Source organism: Sturnus vulgaris, chromosome 3 (assembly GCF_052056855.1).
Source record: "Sturnus vulgaris isolate bStuVul1 chromosome 3, bStuVul1.hap1, whole genome shotgun sequence".
NCBI classification, from domain to species: domain Eukaryota; kingdom Metazoa; phylum Chordata; class Aves; order Passeriformes; family Sturnidae; genus Sturnus; species Sturnus vulgaris.
In genome coordinates this window covers 33,693,433-33,709,500 of record NC_142245.1, presented here as the reverse complement: position 1 = coordinate 33,709,500, position 16,068 = coordinate 33,693,433, and the positions used below count along the sequence as shown (strand labels likewise).

Here is a 16,068-nt window from a genome sequence, read left to right as displayed (position 1 = left end):
CATTTAAAGCAAGTTTCGCTTAAAGGCAATTTGGAAGCCAAAACACAGACTGTATTCCCAATTTAAAGTTTTCCTACAGAAAAGGAAGCTAGTTTTCCTAGAGCTAGATGGGTGTTTTACATCAGTCCTATTGCACTGGATACAGGTATCCTACATTCAGCATACACAGTTCCTTTGACACATACCACCAGCAAGAAATTTAAAGTGTTTTACAGATGCACACTCAATTTGGTTTGGAATAGTTTTTACTACAATAAAGTAATTTTTCAAAGATATTTGACGCTTTTGTCCTGAATTACCGAATCTATTGAATAAGACACTAACAAAACAGATACCATGTGGCCTGTAAGTTAAGTTCTCCTATTTGGAGGACAACAAAGTGAGAAGACTCGGCCCTTCTCTGTTTAAAAAGAAGGTGTAACAACTTTAAACATGCAATACAAACATTTTGAAATAGCAAATGCTTTATCTAGAAGTGTCCAGCTCCTTCTGAGGAAAATCTTTTGTTTTCATAGTGAATTGTAAACCAAATCCAGTTTAATACCCCATTGGTTTCCTCAGGTCTCTTGAGCAGAATTTTCCTGGAACTTTATTATTTTTAAACTCCCAAACACTACTACCAAATAGAGTTTCAGATGAAAGCTGAAAAGAGGAAACCAGTCTGAAGTTTCATCAGAATTAAGTCTTTTCTCTTTCTTCCCAGAAAACAAAATGTCTTATAATAGGTAAGAAATTCAAGACCAACCACATACTATGTGATTTAATAATACAGATTGAACAGATGATGCTAATGTCAATGTGCTGGTTTCAGCTGAGATAGAGTTAATTTTCTTCCCAGTGGCTGGTGCGGGGCTGTGTGTTTTGGACAGCACTTTGTGCTGAAGACAAGTGGAGTGATGGTGTTTGTCTTTCCAAGTCACTGTTAGGTGTGATGGGGCCCTGCTCTCCTGGAGATAGCTGAACACCTCCCTGGCCACAGGAAGTGGTGAATTAATTCCTTGTTTTGCCTTGCTTGTGTGCGTAGCTTTTGCTTTCCCTATTAAACTCTCTTTATCTCAACCCACAAGTTTTCTCAATTTTACCCTTCTCATTCTCTTCCCAATCTCACTGGTATGGGAGAGAGCAAGCAACTGCCTGGGGTTAAACCATGACAGACAATAAAAATAAACACAGTTGAAGACAAAAATAATTTTAAATAGTATACCAGTGCTGGAACAGTAAGTAGTTTTTAAACAGCCTTACTAAGCTATATTATTTTAAAATAAATTGAATTCTGACACCATAGCAATAAATTCAAGCTGCAATTAACACACCAATTCCTTAAGGCTGATTCTTTTGTATAGCTGGTACCATATTTTCCTTCATTGTCTCTTTTGTAAAGTAATTAAAAAGTAATCCCTGTATTCTGTCCTCCAGTTACAATGGAGGCTACGGTTGGATGCATTGTGCTGCTCTCATCAGTAGCTTTCTCAGAGATCACTGGCTCCTTGCATCTGCTGCTGTAACAGCACATCTAGTCACTCCCTGATCAAAAGGATCTGAGTTTAGAAAGAAGCATTATTGAAAGTGTTTGAACTATCTATCATTTTTATAAGAACTAAGGCAGGGAGCAATCACTGTGTATTCACACCAGAGACCTGCAGTGATGCTAACTTATGACCTTCATATGGAGAGGACAAAGGAAAGACACAGGGGAAGCCCACAAGGGGCCAGGAGGTCTCAGACCTGCTCTGCCTGAGCAGCATGCCTGCTGTGTTGAAGGCACACAAGTATTCCCTGGTTAGAGACACGTCATACATAGAGCTGTGGCCTAAATTAAATCCCACTGAAGTCCAAATGCCCTCACTAAGGTCAATTTCATGTGAGTCAATAGACTGACAAGGTTCAGATCCAGACTGAAGCAACAGTCATGTTATACAAGGGAAGGAACTTTCAGATTCTGGTATGTCTTGAAGAGTGTTTCAGCCTTCATGACAGGTTCAAAACAGTTCAGTCAACTCTCCCCTGCTCTATGAAGTGTCTTGTGTTGGGTCTGATTTTACTTAAAGAAACTTCAAACACTCATAAAATTATTACTAAGCTATACTGTAAAACTTTCTTAACAAGGGAGTGGAGGGAAAAGAAGCAGTAGCAGATTTGTATCCTGGTTGTCGATGATACAAGATATAACTGTACAAAAAAGTCTGATCTGTACCAAGTCTGAGTATATATTTCAGGTTTCAAAGCCAGAGACAAACAATTCTCAGCAGCTTCACTATGCTCCTAGTTATGAAAAAGAAAACAAAATCAAACCTAGTTTAATGTAGGAAGATTGCATAGAAAGTAATTGAAAATAAAAACAGGCAACACAAGTCACTGGGTTCTTCTAAACTTTCTGCTCTTAGGATAATACTTTGTGTGTTTAAGTTGAATTAAGCAAGCTGTAATTTGTAACAACACCCTGGACAAACAACCTGCTTTTCTGCAATTGTGATACTTCTTGAATTGCAGCTTCAAGAACAGATACTGTGGGCTAGGGATTATTCAGTGGCAGGAGGGGAACATGTATGCCTGTGTTCCTCCATTTTAACAACATCAATGCCTCTCAAGCCACAGATGATACTAGCAAGATGTAAGCTAGCAATTTAACTTAGAACATCTCTCGTGCTTTTGACACACAGACCTCAGGTCACAAAATGCTGCAGTTCTGACTACATCATTATGTAGAGCATGACAGTCAAGTTGATAGTGGTGGCAGGCTGCAGGTTCAGTGCTTGGAAGCACCCCAATTACATGATGTCAAAGGCTCTGTGCTGCTGATGTGGCAAAACCACAGCCCTGCAATGTTCTAATAATCTGCTGATGCCGGCGTGACTCCCATTACATGCCCACAGCCCACACTGGTAATGTGTGACATTTTTTCAAACACTGTCTGGGGAACTCAGATGGACAATCTTTACTCCTTTTCCCCTTCCAAAGTTATACACCAAAGTCCTGCACTTACTATGCAAGGGTTATGTGGCTGTTGCAACATTTACTTCTAAGGAAATAAGACTATCTGAAGATAGAAGGTGATTTTGGACATTGGTGCAGCATTCATGGTGTGCATAAAACACCTTAAGACATTTCATCACCCTGCATGAAGAGGCCAGTTGAATAGAGCATTTACTCTATTCCTGAACACATTTTCAGATGCACAGCCAAGTCTTCTTAAAAAAAAAAAAAATTCTCCTCCCTAGAGATTTACTTCATCAATACATCCCTCTTCACCCTCAACAGCTGTGTCTGTGGTCTAAAAGTATCTTCTTTTCTGATAAGAAACACTCTAGTTTCAATTAATGAAATACAACCATAGGCCAGTTTCTAATTTCCAATGCACTTAGTAACGACAAGGCTTTTTCATCCCATAAAGAAAGCTGCAGAGCTAATGGTTTTGACAGCTTCCTAAAGAGCAGTCTTTACCACACAGCATCTTCACCCTTACCTCAAAGACATTTGCAAGCTCAAAAGAAAATAGTTATATTATTTCACATGTTGACACTGCGGATTGCAGCAGCAAGACTTCCAGCTGCTCCTAGAAAAGGGCTTACATTAATTCATCAGCATCAAAGACATATCCGTTTGTCTCCTCTAGACCTCTGCAAGCAGCTGTAATTCCAATGCAAGTGAAGGAGCTCGGTTTTCCAGCTTGCCTGGAAGCACACAATTGTAAGAAGATTCGCAGTGAGTTATGCTAAATGTTTGGTACTGTGACCTGTGATGCAATACAAAAGAATGGTTGTCGTTGCCTAAACTTTAATGGAGTTAATCCTCCCAAATGCTGACAAATTACTGCCTCGGGCCATTTAAAATCACATTTCTAATGCAATAATCCTATCTGCATTACAATGAGTAGGGATGAAATGATTAGGTGCCTGAGATTTTTTTGCACAGTGAATTAAGTCACTGTACAGACTGGCCGTGCTTGTTCACAAATTAAAGGTCTGGACGGAAATGAAATTCCATTATTCTGCCACTTGCTAAGCTTTGAGGAAGGGTTTATTACTGTCCTGTCCCTACTGGGAATGTTTCTAAACTAGCTACCAGCTAACAGAAACCTATTTCTCATTATATCATCTTCAGGGCTTTCTTCATTATTAGTAATTATGAGTCAAGTCTTTGACCACTAAACATCCCTGAATGAGAAGACTAACTCAACAATATGTAAGCAAAAAAAAGAAAAAAAAAAAAAAAGGATAGTGCCAATAAATGGGTGAAAAAAAAAAAACCAGAACTGTACCCTGAATACTAGTTCTTTCCTTCCTTCTTGTGCTCAGACGGACAGAAAAGAGTGTGCTCAGAATCTACCCAATTCTTATACACAGGAGCACAGACTTACTAGGTAAGAGGAAGTCCACAATATAAACCACCTAACAACATCAGTGCTATCCATCCTTACCCTTTATAGTAGGCCATTATTTCCTGACCCAATCACAATATGCCCAAGCAGCAATTCATGTCTACACTCTCAAACTACCTCAGTTTAAAGGTTGCATTCGGAATTTTTGGAACCACATACTAACAAATTCATAACTGTCAGCTTGTGGGCATTCTTATTAGCATTCCACTGATTATTAACACACAATTTGTTACACATCAATATAGCAACTCTTCAATTGTTAGATGCCTGTGAGGTGTTCACTGAAGAGAGGTGATATCACAGGTTTGAATTCAAAGCAAACAGATTTCACACAAATTTTGATAAATTTGGGAGTATGATACCATAGATTTCTATGCTAGAACTTAGGCTATATTTTTAGAAGAGCATCAGACAAAGAAAAAGCTCAGCATAAAAAAACCCCACCTGTATTAGTAATTTGAGACAATCTTTATCATCATGCAACATAAACCCTACAAACAACAGGCACCAAAATCTCCAAGATGCCCTTAGTCACAAACTGCAGTGTGCAACCATATCAACCACCTGTGCTAGTCAATTCCCACAGGCCTGCTTTGCTTGGGGGTTATGATAAGATTTAATTCATATAAAATATAACCCCTCCTATGCATGTAACTGCTGAACATCATTAAGTCACATCTGTATCACAAGAGGAAGAAAAAGAAACAATAAGCTTTTAGCACTATTCTTTTTACTATTGGTGGCAGGGAACCTGGCATTTTAAATGGCTGAAATAAATTAATGTAACTATAATTATATATTCTTCACCTTTGTGCCTCACCAAAAAAAGAAAAACAAAACACCAAAGTTTCTATCTTGTTGATGTATTAGGAGAGAATGTTTCTATTTAAAATGGAAAGCTAAACACCTCAATACTAACAATGATGTAGTCAAAAGCAGTTTGCTCTAGGTTAAGTGTGGCTTTTTTCTCAATGAAATAAAAAGCTTCATGCATAAAGCCTTGTCTGTTTATGAAGCAATTAAGTATATTATTACACTTGACAGAGATATACAAACTTTTATATTATTGCACATTGTTAAAAACATCAATGTAGGTTCACATTTGGATAGGTTAATACAGATTTCGATATCTCCTACTAGGCACACGTTAAAACACAGATACTCTCATATTCTGCTTGTTCTGCAACACACACTATCCCAGATCATGAGCTTTTCTAAATACAGCATAAATGGGAAACAGGTGCCACAGACTGTACTCATAACACCATAGAAATTTCTAGGCTGTCTTCAACAGCAGCAACAGAAAGTGTATGTCAGACCTGGTTGACTAAAAGATGACAGACACTTTAAATGCTTCATTTAATAGTTCTAATAAAGGAATATCATCAGTTAGCTGTGTCCTATGGGCACCAGCCCTGAATTGTAGGATGCTCTGCAAGCTCTGAGGGAATACCCAGAATCAGGAATATGATCTGCTTCTTCTTCCACCTAACTCAGTGGCAGGATCCATTCCACACTCAAAAAGCCCCTATTTCCATAGCAGCAATCAAGAGCAGACCTCACAGGACCCTGAAAAAATGCCAGCTACATTAACACAGTGTGGTGAGACTTCAGTCTCAATCTAAACTAAAGCCAGTTTTTCCCCCAGACACAAACAGGTTTCCACATTTTTGAGAAACCCTGTACATCTCACCCTTAGAAAGGACTCTCAGAGTGTTGCTATGGCACACACAGAGGCAGCTGACAGGCCCTGACTGAACTAGCAGAGCCCATGCCAACACCTTGCTTTCCTCAAAGCTGACATTGATCAGGTTACCCCACTACACCAGGAAAAACAAACTTCCAAGACCACCACAGTATACCAATCCAAAGAAGTCAGTGGCACCAGCCATGATGTTTGTGTCCCACATCATCCATCCTAGAGCCTCATTCTCCTGGGCAGCACCTGAATCACAAGCCCAGAAAGCTCTTAACAATCACAAGCCAGAAAAGATGAGTGAAAAATGCTTCTGCAAACAGTCCCAGGGAGCAGCACCCACCATAGAAAGGAGTTGTGTGCCAAAGGCTGGAATACCTCAACAAGACTGAGCCTATTAAACACAGCAAATAGGGCAGAGGGTCACCCATGCCCATGAAGACCATCTTACTTGTGCCTCCTTCTTTGCTCTTAAATGCACAGATTGGACAGCACTTTTGTCAGTGGCACTCCTACAGAACTGGAAGGTTTGGAAAGGAGGTGTAAGAAGAAGAAAAGAACATAGGTAAGGAGGCTAAAAGGATACAAGTAAAGATTGGTCTGTACAAAACCATCAGATAAACTAAGGGAACAGCAGAACAAACAGCAGCAGAAACACAAAGGTAACCTCTCAGGAAAGCTAGGATGGGCAATGTCAATCACTACTGCAGTAAGGGAACCCCGTGCAAACATTTACATGACTAAAATAAGTCAATTTCTATATAACACTGTGCCTTGGTGTTAGTTTTATCCTCCCCTCCACCCCAATCTCAGTTATTCTGATGGCTCCCATATCTGTATCAGTAATTTCCCACCTATACTCACAGCTGGTAATCACTGTCAAATCACATAGCCTGAAATTTGACAAGATTTTGGTACAGGGCTACTTTGAAATGAATCAACCATGTATTAATGGTTAAATTTACTATTAATTTTGGTGGATCCATCTTTCCCTGTTCATGAATAATTCAGGTAAGTCAGCTCTGGAGAGAAGGTAACAACCAGCCCTTGAGTCTTTTGTTCATGAGAGCACCAACTCCCTCTCAGAGAGCACATAAATAAATCATGGAGAGTATAACACAACAGCAATACCAGGGACCCTTTCTCAGCAGTCGGCTCTTTTCCATTATACCTCTTTATTGTAACTACTAATGAAAACTCTTTGAAGTGGAAGAGTAAATATTATCATTTGATAGTACCTGGACCCAACAAGGCAAACAAAATTGCATTGTACTACATTCCAGGAGCTGTAGACCCATTCACAAGACAACACTCATGGGGTTGCTATGGAGGAATCCAATGCTTACTATTTTAGTAGCATGAGGTCAGCCAAGGGCTGCTGGTCAGTCGTTTAGTGCCGTTAGCCTTAATCTCATATGCACAACAAATAGGGGAAAAAAACAATGCCAAACAAAACAAAACCAAGGAATTTCAGGGGATGCCTTTGGAGTACCCCAAGAGGCAGAAAACAGGCTTCCAACTGTATTCAGGATGAGTCAGCTCTTAAAACGTGAGACCAGATGTCAGAAATGCTTAAATCCTTTTTTGGCACGGGATTATTCAACCCAACATTCAGAGTCCAGCAGCTTCCAGTATTTCCAAGTCTTATTAGGAATAAAAAAATAAATATAGCACTCTGCTATAAGAGAAGCATCACCAAGTTATCCTTCTGCTAATAACTTGTCACCTGGGAGAACTGGGTTCAATGCCATGGTCTGCCATAGCCTCGCTAGGTGACCTTTGGGCTCACACAGCATTTTCAGTGCCTCATGTGAACCCGGAGCTACAGGAGGGATCCTCCCTCAGTGGAAGTAGAAACCACTGGCATCAGACCATACGAACACACCTCACTATTAAGGTGGCTGCCAAGTCTAAGGATTACTTGTAAATCCATCCTGTAAGAAACAAAGATAGCAAAAAGGCAAGGGACCAGTGACTCCAATGTAATATTCCCATCCTTACTTACTCCCCCTTCCCCTCCACCCCCGAAAAGATACCCAAACCAGCGCTCAGGAAATAGCACAGAACCACTGTCAATACAATGAAAGACGGAGTAAAGAAGCGCGCTGGAAGGATTGTCACACACGTCCCTGAAGCCAGGCAGCCCTCCCGAGACAGAAGCACGCTGCTCCACGTGAAGCACGAGGAGGGGATAGAAAAAGGGAACAAGACCAGGAAGGGAGAGAACGCAAATAAACCCCAAAGCGCTCGGCGGTGACACCGGCAGAGGGGAGCTCAGGTGGCTGCCGGGGGCGGCTGCGGGCACAGGGACCCCCCAGCCTTCCCCGGCCCCGCGCTCACCTTGCTGCTGACGGGCCCGGGGATGAGGAGCTTCAGCGCCTGCCTCTTCAGCTCCGCCAGGCGGGCGTTGCAGTGCTCGCACCAGACGCCGCGGTCCGAGCCCGGCGAGGAGCCGCCGCCGCTGCCGGAGCCCGGCGAGCCGGTGCCGAAGCCCGGCGAGCCGCCCAGGGAGCCGGGGGAACTGGTGCCGATGCCGGGCGAGGCGGGTCCCGGCGAGCCGGTGAAGGAGCCCGGCGAAGAGGTGCCGGAGCCGGGGGACGGGGTGCCGGAGGAGCCCAGGGCTGAGCCAGCTCCCTCCGGCGCCGGACGACCGCCCGCCCGGGACTCCTCGTACGCCTTCCGGTACCAGCTCTCGGGGGAGAAGGGGGCGGCGGACTTGGTGGGGGAGCAGGGGTCGGTCACCTGGAGCGGGAGAAGGAGCAGCGGGTCAGGCAGGGAGAGAGGCCCGGCAGCGCCGGCAAGTTTCGCTCAGACGCTCCGCGCCCGCGGTGGCCCCCGCGCCGCGCCCGCCTCCGCGGGGCGCCCCGAGCCGCCGCCGCCGCCCCGCACCGCGCAAGTAGCGCGGGGCAGGGGGAAGATCGCCGGCAGCCGCCGGGAGGGAGCCGCAGGAGCCCCGGCATTGTGGTGACCACCGCTCCGAGCCGCCCCGGCGCCCACAACTTACCCCATATTTTCTGCTCCGCGCCGTGACCGCAATCCTCTCCTTATTTCCAGCCACTGAATTCATGGTGGCTTCGCAGGGCGGCGGGAGAATTTCCTACAGGTTTCCCAGTCCGCATCCGAAGGGAATAGCCGGTCCCGGGAAGTCCCCCGTGGAGCGGGCAGCCTTGCTCTCTCCGCCGCCTCCGACGGGATCGCTCAGCCCCAAAACGCCCGTCAGTTCTCGGGAAAACGCTTGGGGCTGGGGTTCTCTCCCGGTCGGTTTTTCTTCATTGTCTCCCCTCTCATTCCCTTACAACCCTTGTTTTCACAGAAACAGCAACATCCAAATCAGGAGCGATCCCCCCGATAGGCAGCGCAGCTCTCATCCGCAAGTGAGGTGAAGCATCCAAGGCAGCCTGGGGAAGGCGAAAGAAGGAGCGGGAGCCGCGCTCTCCCAAGCAGAGGCGCTTTCTGCCTCCGCTACAGCGGCAACTTGTTCCCTTCACCAAGGTTTGTAACTGAGTTAGAAGAAATCCTCCAAAAATATCGGGATCCAGGCTCTGGGAGGAGCCTCCGCGCCCCTTGCAGCCAATATCCTCCTGCCCATTTGTGCCTGACAGTTTAGCAAGGGAGGGAAGGGAAGACCCGGGCTGCGGAGCCCCGTGCGCTCGCCGGTCAGCGGCGGAGCTGCAGGGCTGGCAGCGCCGGAGGCTGCCAGCAGACTGCCAGAGCCTCACCGCTGCTCTGCGCGATGCCTCGGCTGCCGGGAGGGTCCATTTTATTTTGCAGTATTTCTTGATTGACGTCTGTGATTTCCCCCCGTTCTTGAAAAGGGCGGGTGGGTGCGAGAAGGGGGGAGAACCTTGTTGCTTCCACCGCAGTTATTGGTTAGTTTCCTCTATTCAGGCTTTAATGAACGTGATTTCACAAGTGTTCCCAGTCCTCCCTAAATAACTAGGAAAGAAAAGCAAGCTGTATTTATGACAGTCACTGGCATCTCTTTTCCATGTTGTAATTTTACGTGTATTAATTTAACTTGCAGTCAAGGGCATAATAAATTGATCTCTTAACAATGAAATTCTACAGACTTGTGTCCCTGTTAATCTTTCCTTTCTAATTACGATTTCCATTTGCTGATCTTGTGTATCTGTTACATATCCTTTTTTATTTCAAATCCTGTAGATAGAAAAATCATCTCTAATAAATCTTCCCCCTCAAAATGAGTTGGTAATTTTCTCAGAAATAGAGGCAATGAATAGCTAAATGCCAGATCCCCTGATAGGATCATAACATGGATAGATTGATGCAACTGAGAGGGCAGAACACACAGGAGACTTGCATCCACCTTTCCAACCTCCTTCCTATTGTTACTTCCATATAAATGCATCCTTCCAGCATCCCTAGAGTACCTGGGCCGCCACCGCCACGAGGAAACAAAACCAGCCTGCTGAATCGCTGAGCAAGGAATCTCCCAGTGCTTGTATGTCTTTACAGATACTCTACCAGTAGTAAAGATGTGTAAAATGCTCTGCTGTGTTTTAAGTTCACTATGTTGTCACTCTGAGAGAGGAACAGCCATTCCTGATGTGTTTAGGAAAGCTTTAATCTACAGCTGACACAAATGATGCCGTCCAAGATAGCCAGGCTGCATCAGTAGTGCCTTGTGCATTTGCATAGGTGACCCCAAAAAGATGAACAAACGGGCAAACAAAGGAGGTGCACCCCAGCTGCTGTTGCATGTGAATGGGTTTCACATAAATCCGCATGCGGAGATCCCGTGGTTTGTTCCGTAGGCAGACGTGAGAGGGATGACAAGGTAAGGCAGGGAAATGCCGTGCGAGCGCACAGCGGCACACAGCTGCACAGCCTCCCCTGGCCCCGCCGTGCTCACTGGGGGCCGCTCACACTGCGGTGTTCAACTGCTCGTTCTCCGGGCTCAGTCCCGGTGCCGAGCTGGCAGATTTCCTTTGTTTTTCGGCAGAAAATTCCTGAATTCCAGCTGCCAGCTCTTCCTGCCTAACCACGTCCGCTGCCGGGCACCGTGGCCCCCGGCACCGTGCCGCCACCGCGGCGAGCAGGGGCTCGCTGGCCCCTGCCGACCCGCACGCCGGGCACGGGACGGGACGCCGAGCTCTGCCGGCACCGCAGCCGCCGCTCCCCGCACGGACCCAGGGGCCGGGGCGGCAGCGCCTGGCGGGGCAGGGGCGCACGGCGGCTCTCCGGTGCCCGGCAGCCGGGCGGGGGAAGCGCGAGGGGCGGGCACCGTCCCGCGGGAGGCGAGGCGGGCGGAGTGACCGCGCTGCTCCCCGGCCCCGGCAGCAGCAGGACCCGGGCTCGGCTGCCGCGGTGCCGCCCGCCGAGCTGGGAGCCCCCGGCCCGGGGCTGAGGCGGCCGGGAGGGGGCGCGGCCGGGAGGGGGCGCGGCCTGGCGGCGTTAGCGGGCGGCGCGCGCCCTCTGCCGGCAGCGCGCGGGACGGAGCGGCCGCTCCCGCTCCTGGGAACAACCCCCGGCTGCGGCTCCCCAGGGGAAATCCCTGTTCCTCCGGGGAAAAGGCTGCGCCTCTCCCCAGGCGGAACTCCTCCCAGGACTCTTAGAGCCCGGCTGGGTGAGGGCTCCAGCATCATCCCCAGCGGGATGGGTTCGTGGCTTCACACTCACGGCTTCGGTAGGATACCTGCCAGCAGCCAGGGTGAAGGGGTGCTGGAGCAGATGGAGAAGCCCCGCAGGACAGAAACGGATGCATTCCACATGGCAGGATCTTGAGGGGGATGGCTTTCTCCGTCCTTAGCTCATGGCTAAGTTTGATTTGAGGTGGAGACTTAAGTAAGTTCATGTCTGGTGAGAAGGCAGAACACCTCCAGCCAGGAAATCTCAGGGCACGGTGAAACTGAGCTTTGAGCCTGAGGAGTCTCAGTAGCCAATTTGCATTTCGTCATGTCCCACGTGTGTGGGAAATGTTAAAAAGGTGCATTTGGAGAGCACCTCTCACAGCTTGCAGGTTTGCAACTTTGTCGGTCAATAGCTCTGTTGCTGTTGCATCAGCTCTCCTTCCTGACAGGTGTCAGTATTTACTGGAGTTTCGGTTTTCAAGAAAAACTTTATTGAATTGTGGACAATTTTGGAAGCTGCGAGATATTCCAAAGTTTCTAGTTTGAGGTATTTTGCTGCAAAATCTTTCCCGTTCCTGTTATTTTGTGCTGGACCAAGTATGGGACACAATAGTTTCACTTCTGCTAAGAACCCTTTCTCTAGGTTAACAGCTTTCTCTCTGAGAAGCATTGGGGCATGACTTTCTCCCTCTCTTTAAGCTCTCTAATGTGGAAGTCGGTTTGGTTTCCTCTTACAAAAACCTTACACTCTACGTGTCTCTAATGAAGGATGGTTAGCAGAACCACCAACATGCCAATGGCAGGCAGCTCCACAGTTCTCAAGTTTACACATTTCTTCTGTCATTGTAGCCAGTAGTCATGGGAATCTGCCTTAACCTTAGTCCTGGTAAATCATTTATGCTAGCAGTTCAGAAGTTAGACTGATTGTTGTTCTTAATTTGAGGCAAAGCTGAAAAAATGGGGCTGTTCTGACGTTTATGAGTAAGTGGACAAGAGCCAAAGCCCTTGGATGCAGGTTTAAGTGTCAGAGGTTCAAGCTAAAGCTGGTCTCAAAGCGTTGTGGCTGGATTTTGATCTCAATCTGGGTATGACACATTTGTGGACTGTTATGACCTGTCTTTTAGCAAGTATAAAACCTTCCAGTTTCTCCATCATACTTCAGTGTGTCTGCTGTGGTGTACTATTACTCTACTGCCTTCAGTGGATTTCTTCAGAGCATTTCTCAGTATGAGTGCAATTAAATCTGACCTAGAAGTTCAGCTTCATCACTCAAATCTGAGATGCTGGCACAAGTGCAGTTCTATCCACAAAGAGCGGTTTATAAGAACTGGAAATGTTGGCTGCATCAAAGAAAGTGTATTCACATTTTTAATAAATTTCAGGATAAAAAAGGTGACAGCAACTGTAACTTGAAGAGTCATCACTGCCTGCACAGAAGCTTTGTTTCCAGGTTTGGTGCTAATAAGTCTCAGTATCAGGTCTTACTTACAATTTTAAAAAGCTTCCTAGGGGAGATTTGAAATGCATGACAGCTCCAATACTTGCTTAAAGCTTCATATTAATGAGCTGGAGTCCATTGGGGGACAGTGAGGAAATTGAAGGCATTTGTAGTAATACTGACAAAGAATTAATTGTAAAGATAGAAACAGCTAATTATTAAGAGCTACAAATAAAAACACCAGAACTTTCTCAATTTTACATATTTCATCTCTAAAACCATTCCAGTCCTTGCTCTCTTCCCCTTGCCAAACTACAGAACCTTCTCAGTAAAAAGCTCTGGTACATCAAACACATTAAGTCCCTTTATTCTTTTGTGTAGCCCCCACATGAGCAGAAGCACACATCACCACAGTCCAAGTATTCTGCCAGGATTATGAATACATGCAGTACAGGAGGAAATCGGCTGTGTGGACCAAATGTGTTCTTCTGGTGATGTAGGTTATGTTCCTTCCATAGTATCTGGGGTATACTATGCGCCTGTAGGGTGTTTTCCTACTTGCTCTTGACAATTGTTGAGCATGGTGTCATGGAGAATGAAGGCTGGGCATTTACTCTATACCACAATTTCTAAGTCTCAAGATTTACCTTGTGTGTCAGGATAAAAGTAGACTGATGCTGGAAAATAAGTACTTCCCAGTGACTGCTGCAATCCCTGGTTCCAGGTAGTGTAGTGTAGACAGGGAACCGTCCAGATTGTCCTTATTACAACTTCTGCTTTCTGCTGTTACCAGCAGATCCCAATCAATCCACTTTGAGTATACCTTTTCCTACAGCAAACAACAGCAAGGACCTCCTGTCCTCCTGACAGGGCTACGTCTCCCTGTTTGCTTGGTCTAGTCCTTTTACCTCAAGGCCATTGCACAGATGTCAGCCTGTACTCTCCTTGCTCCACTGAGAGCCTCCTTGAATATCTCCATAAAATAAAAGAAAGACACTTGTGTTCAGGTTTGACAAAGAATCTCATTCTGTTGCACACTAGTTGTCTCTAAAATTCACTTGTGCTCGATACTAGATGCAATTTATTTTCCACAAAGGACTGTGTATTTGGATTCACTTTGAATGGAATCTTTTTCTATATTTCAAATGCAAAATATTCCATAGATTTTTTAGAAACTGCTGTCATAGTTTCTGCCACACAGCTCTGCCTTCTTCCATAAATCTTTATGTTCTCAGTAAAAATCAATGTGTGCTTATTAATAAAATATTGATGTGTTTTTCAGAAGTAATAAAGGATACAGTGTCATGCACGTACACATACTCATGGAGCAGGGTTGCATGGAGAAGTTTGCAATCAGTTTATGCAGTGGGATGCATTGCAATGACAGGCATGCAGCCAATTTTGATTAAGTTCATAAATTCAAATACTGAAATTTGACAGAATCCCATTTTCTGTTTCTCAGGCACAATAAGCATTCGTTGCAACTCCAGAACTAAAAACAAGCCTGAAAAATTTGGAGTACCTCTAAATCCCAAAGCACCGAGTCCTAGCAATGCAGATATTACACAGAACAGCAACAGAGCAAAAAATCATTGGAGTAACAACAACCAGTCACAGTCTCTAACGAAGAAATATACAGGCTGCTTCTTGTCTAGAAACTTTGCTTGCCTCTGTGGGCCTCCTGAATTGCCAGGAATTGGCTCTGGAACACTGCTAGCAATTTTCCCTGAGCACAGAGACATGACTGAAGATATTAGACGGCAAAGGATTTCTTTTAAATGTTCTTCAAAGAACCTTCCAGCTACCAAGGAGAAATGCATCTTCCAAATGAATTATTCTCAGTAAACATCTTTGGGCAGAAAACGGGAGAAGATGGTATTAATGGTATTAGCAAATTACAACATTAATAGGAGGAATATAGGCCAGCACGTGCCAAAGTAAGAAAGCAGGCAAAGCAGGATAGAAAATGCCAAACCAGTGTGTGCCTGCTTCGCCCTAGGAGCCAGGGACACAGTGTAGATGGTGTGGGAGGGGGTAAGTGGCCATGGCACAGCAAAGTGAACAAGCAGCCCTGAGAAACAAGCAGCAAAGCATTTATATCATCATATTTTTATGCTGCATCTTTTCTTGTTGCAGGAGCCATTTACAGCAGTGCAGATCAGCAACAGAGCTGGCATCACAGGCACTAGTCTATCATAGTCGTGAATGTGTAAATGCCTTAAATGAAAGATGATATAGAAGGCAGCAGGCATTTCTTTCCTGCCCCTCAGCTTGTGTGAGGTGAACTAATTCAACTCAGTGCTCAAGCAACAGAGAATTACATTCATGGTAAGCTGCGTCAGAGGTCTCACCACAGTATGTTCCTGAAATTTGTATAACAGTAGGCACTCCAGATCTCAGAGCATCTGTTTCATCTGAAACTCTTTTTCAGCTCCTCTTCAAACATTTCATACACTCCTTTTATCCCCAGTTTAGGGTTAAAAGTGAACCTTAGAGCATGCAGGTTTCCAAAAATGTTATTGTTCCATTTTTCTCTTTGCTGTAGATCATTCCACACTGATTATATTCTTTATGAAGCAACTGCAGAGGGCTGATGACTGGCTTATCTGCATGCCATTCCCCTCAAACCTTTTTGTTACCTGTCTCTAGTTTGCCTTGAAAGACATAGTTTGGTCCCTGTATCCCTCTCTTCATCAGCTCGCTTGCAGCTGGGGAGGCAGAGCAATGGCTAGACCTTGCATATGCTGTGGATGCAGATCAGCGGCCAGGAAAGGTACAGAGCCTCTCTCTTTGCCCTTCCCTGTCTACTGCAATGAGTTTTTCTCCAGTGTATTCTGCTCTCCTGCTCTGACTGCACGAGTAACCCAGAGGGGAAGTCCAGGAGGATCCATGACTGGACCCAGATGATTTCCGTTTCTGTGTCTGCCCACCAAGGGGTGTTCAGACTTGGCAGCACAGCTCTGGA

General features: G+C 45.5%; 1 protein-coding gene and 1 long non-coding RNA gene across 2 annotated transcripts in view; one reads left to right on the top strand and one right to left on the bottom strand.

Annotated features, from left to right (window-relative positions):
• Nucleotides 1-9,398, bottom strand: part of KIF26B (kinesin family member 26B) — a 270,762-nt gene extending 261,364 nt beyond the window's left edge. The window contains exons 1-2 of the mRNA XM_014878071.2: nt 9,079-9,398; nt 8,415-8,816 (exon numbers count right to left, since the gene is read on the bottom strand). Coding sequence (XP_014733557.2) covers nt 8,415-8,816; nt 9,079-9,141 — 465 coding nt within the window. The 5' untranslated portion in view covers nt 9,142-9,398. The remainder of the gene's footprint in view (nt 1-8,414; nt 8,817-9,078) is intronic.
• On the top strand, nt 8,671-10,141 carry LOC148224277 (uncharacterized). The gene is made up of 2 exons (XR_015802274.1): nt 8,671-8,756; nt 9,388-10,141. It is a non-coding gene; the product is annotated as an uncharacterized LOC148224277 (long non-coding RNA).
• Nucleotides 10,142-16,068: the final 5,927 nt, after the last annotated feature.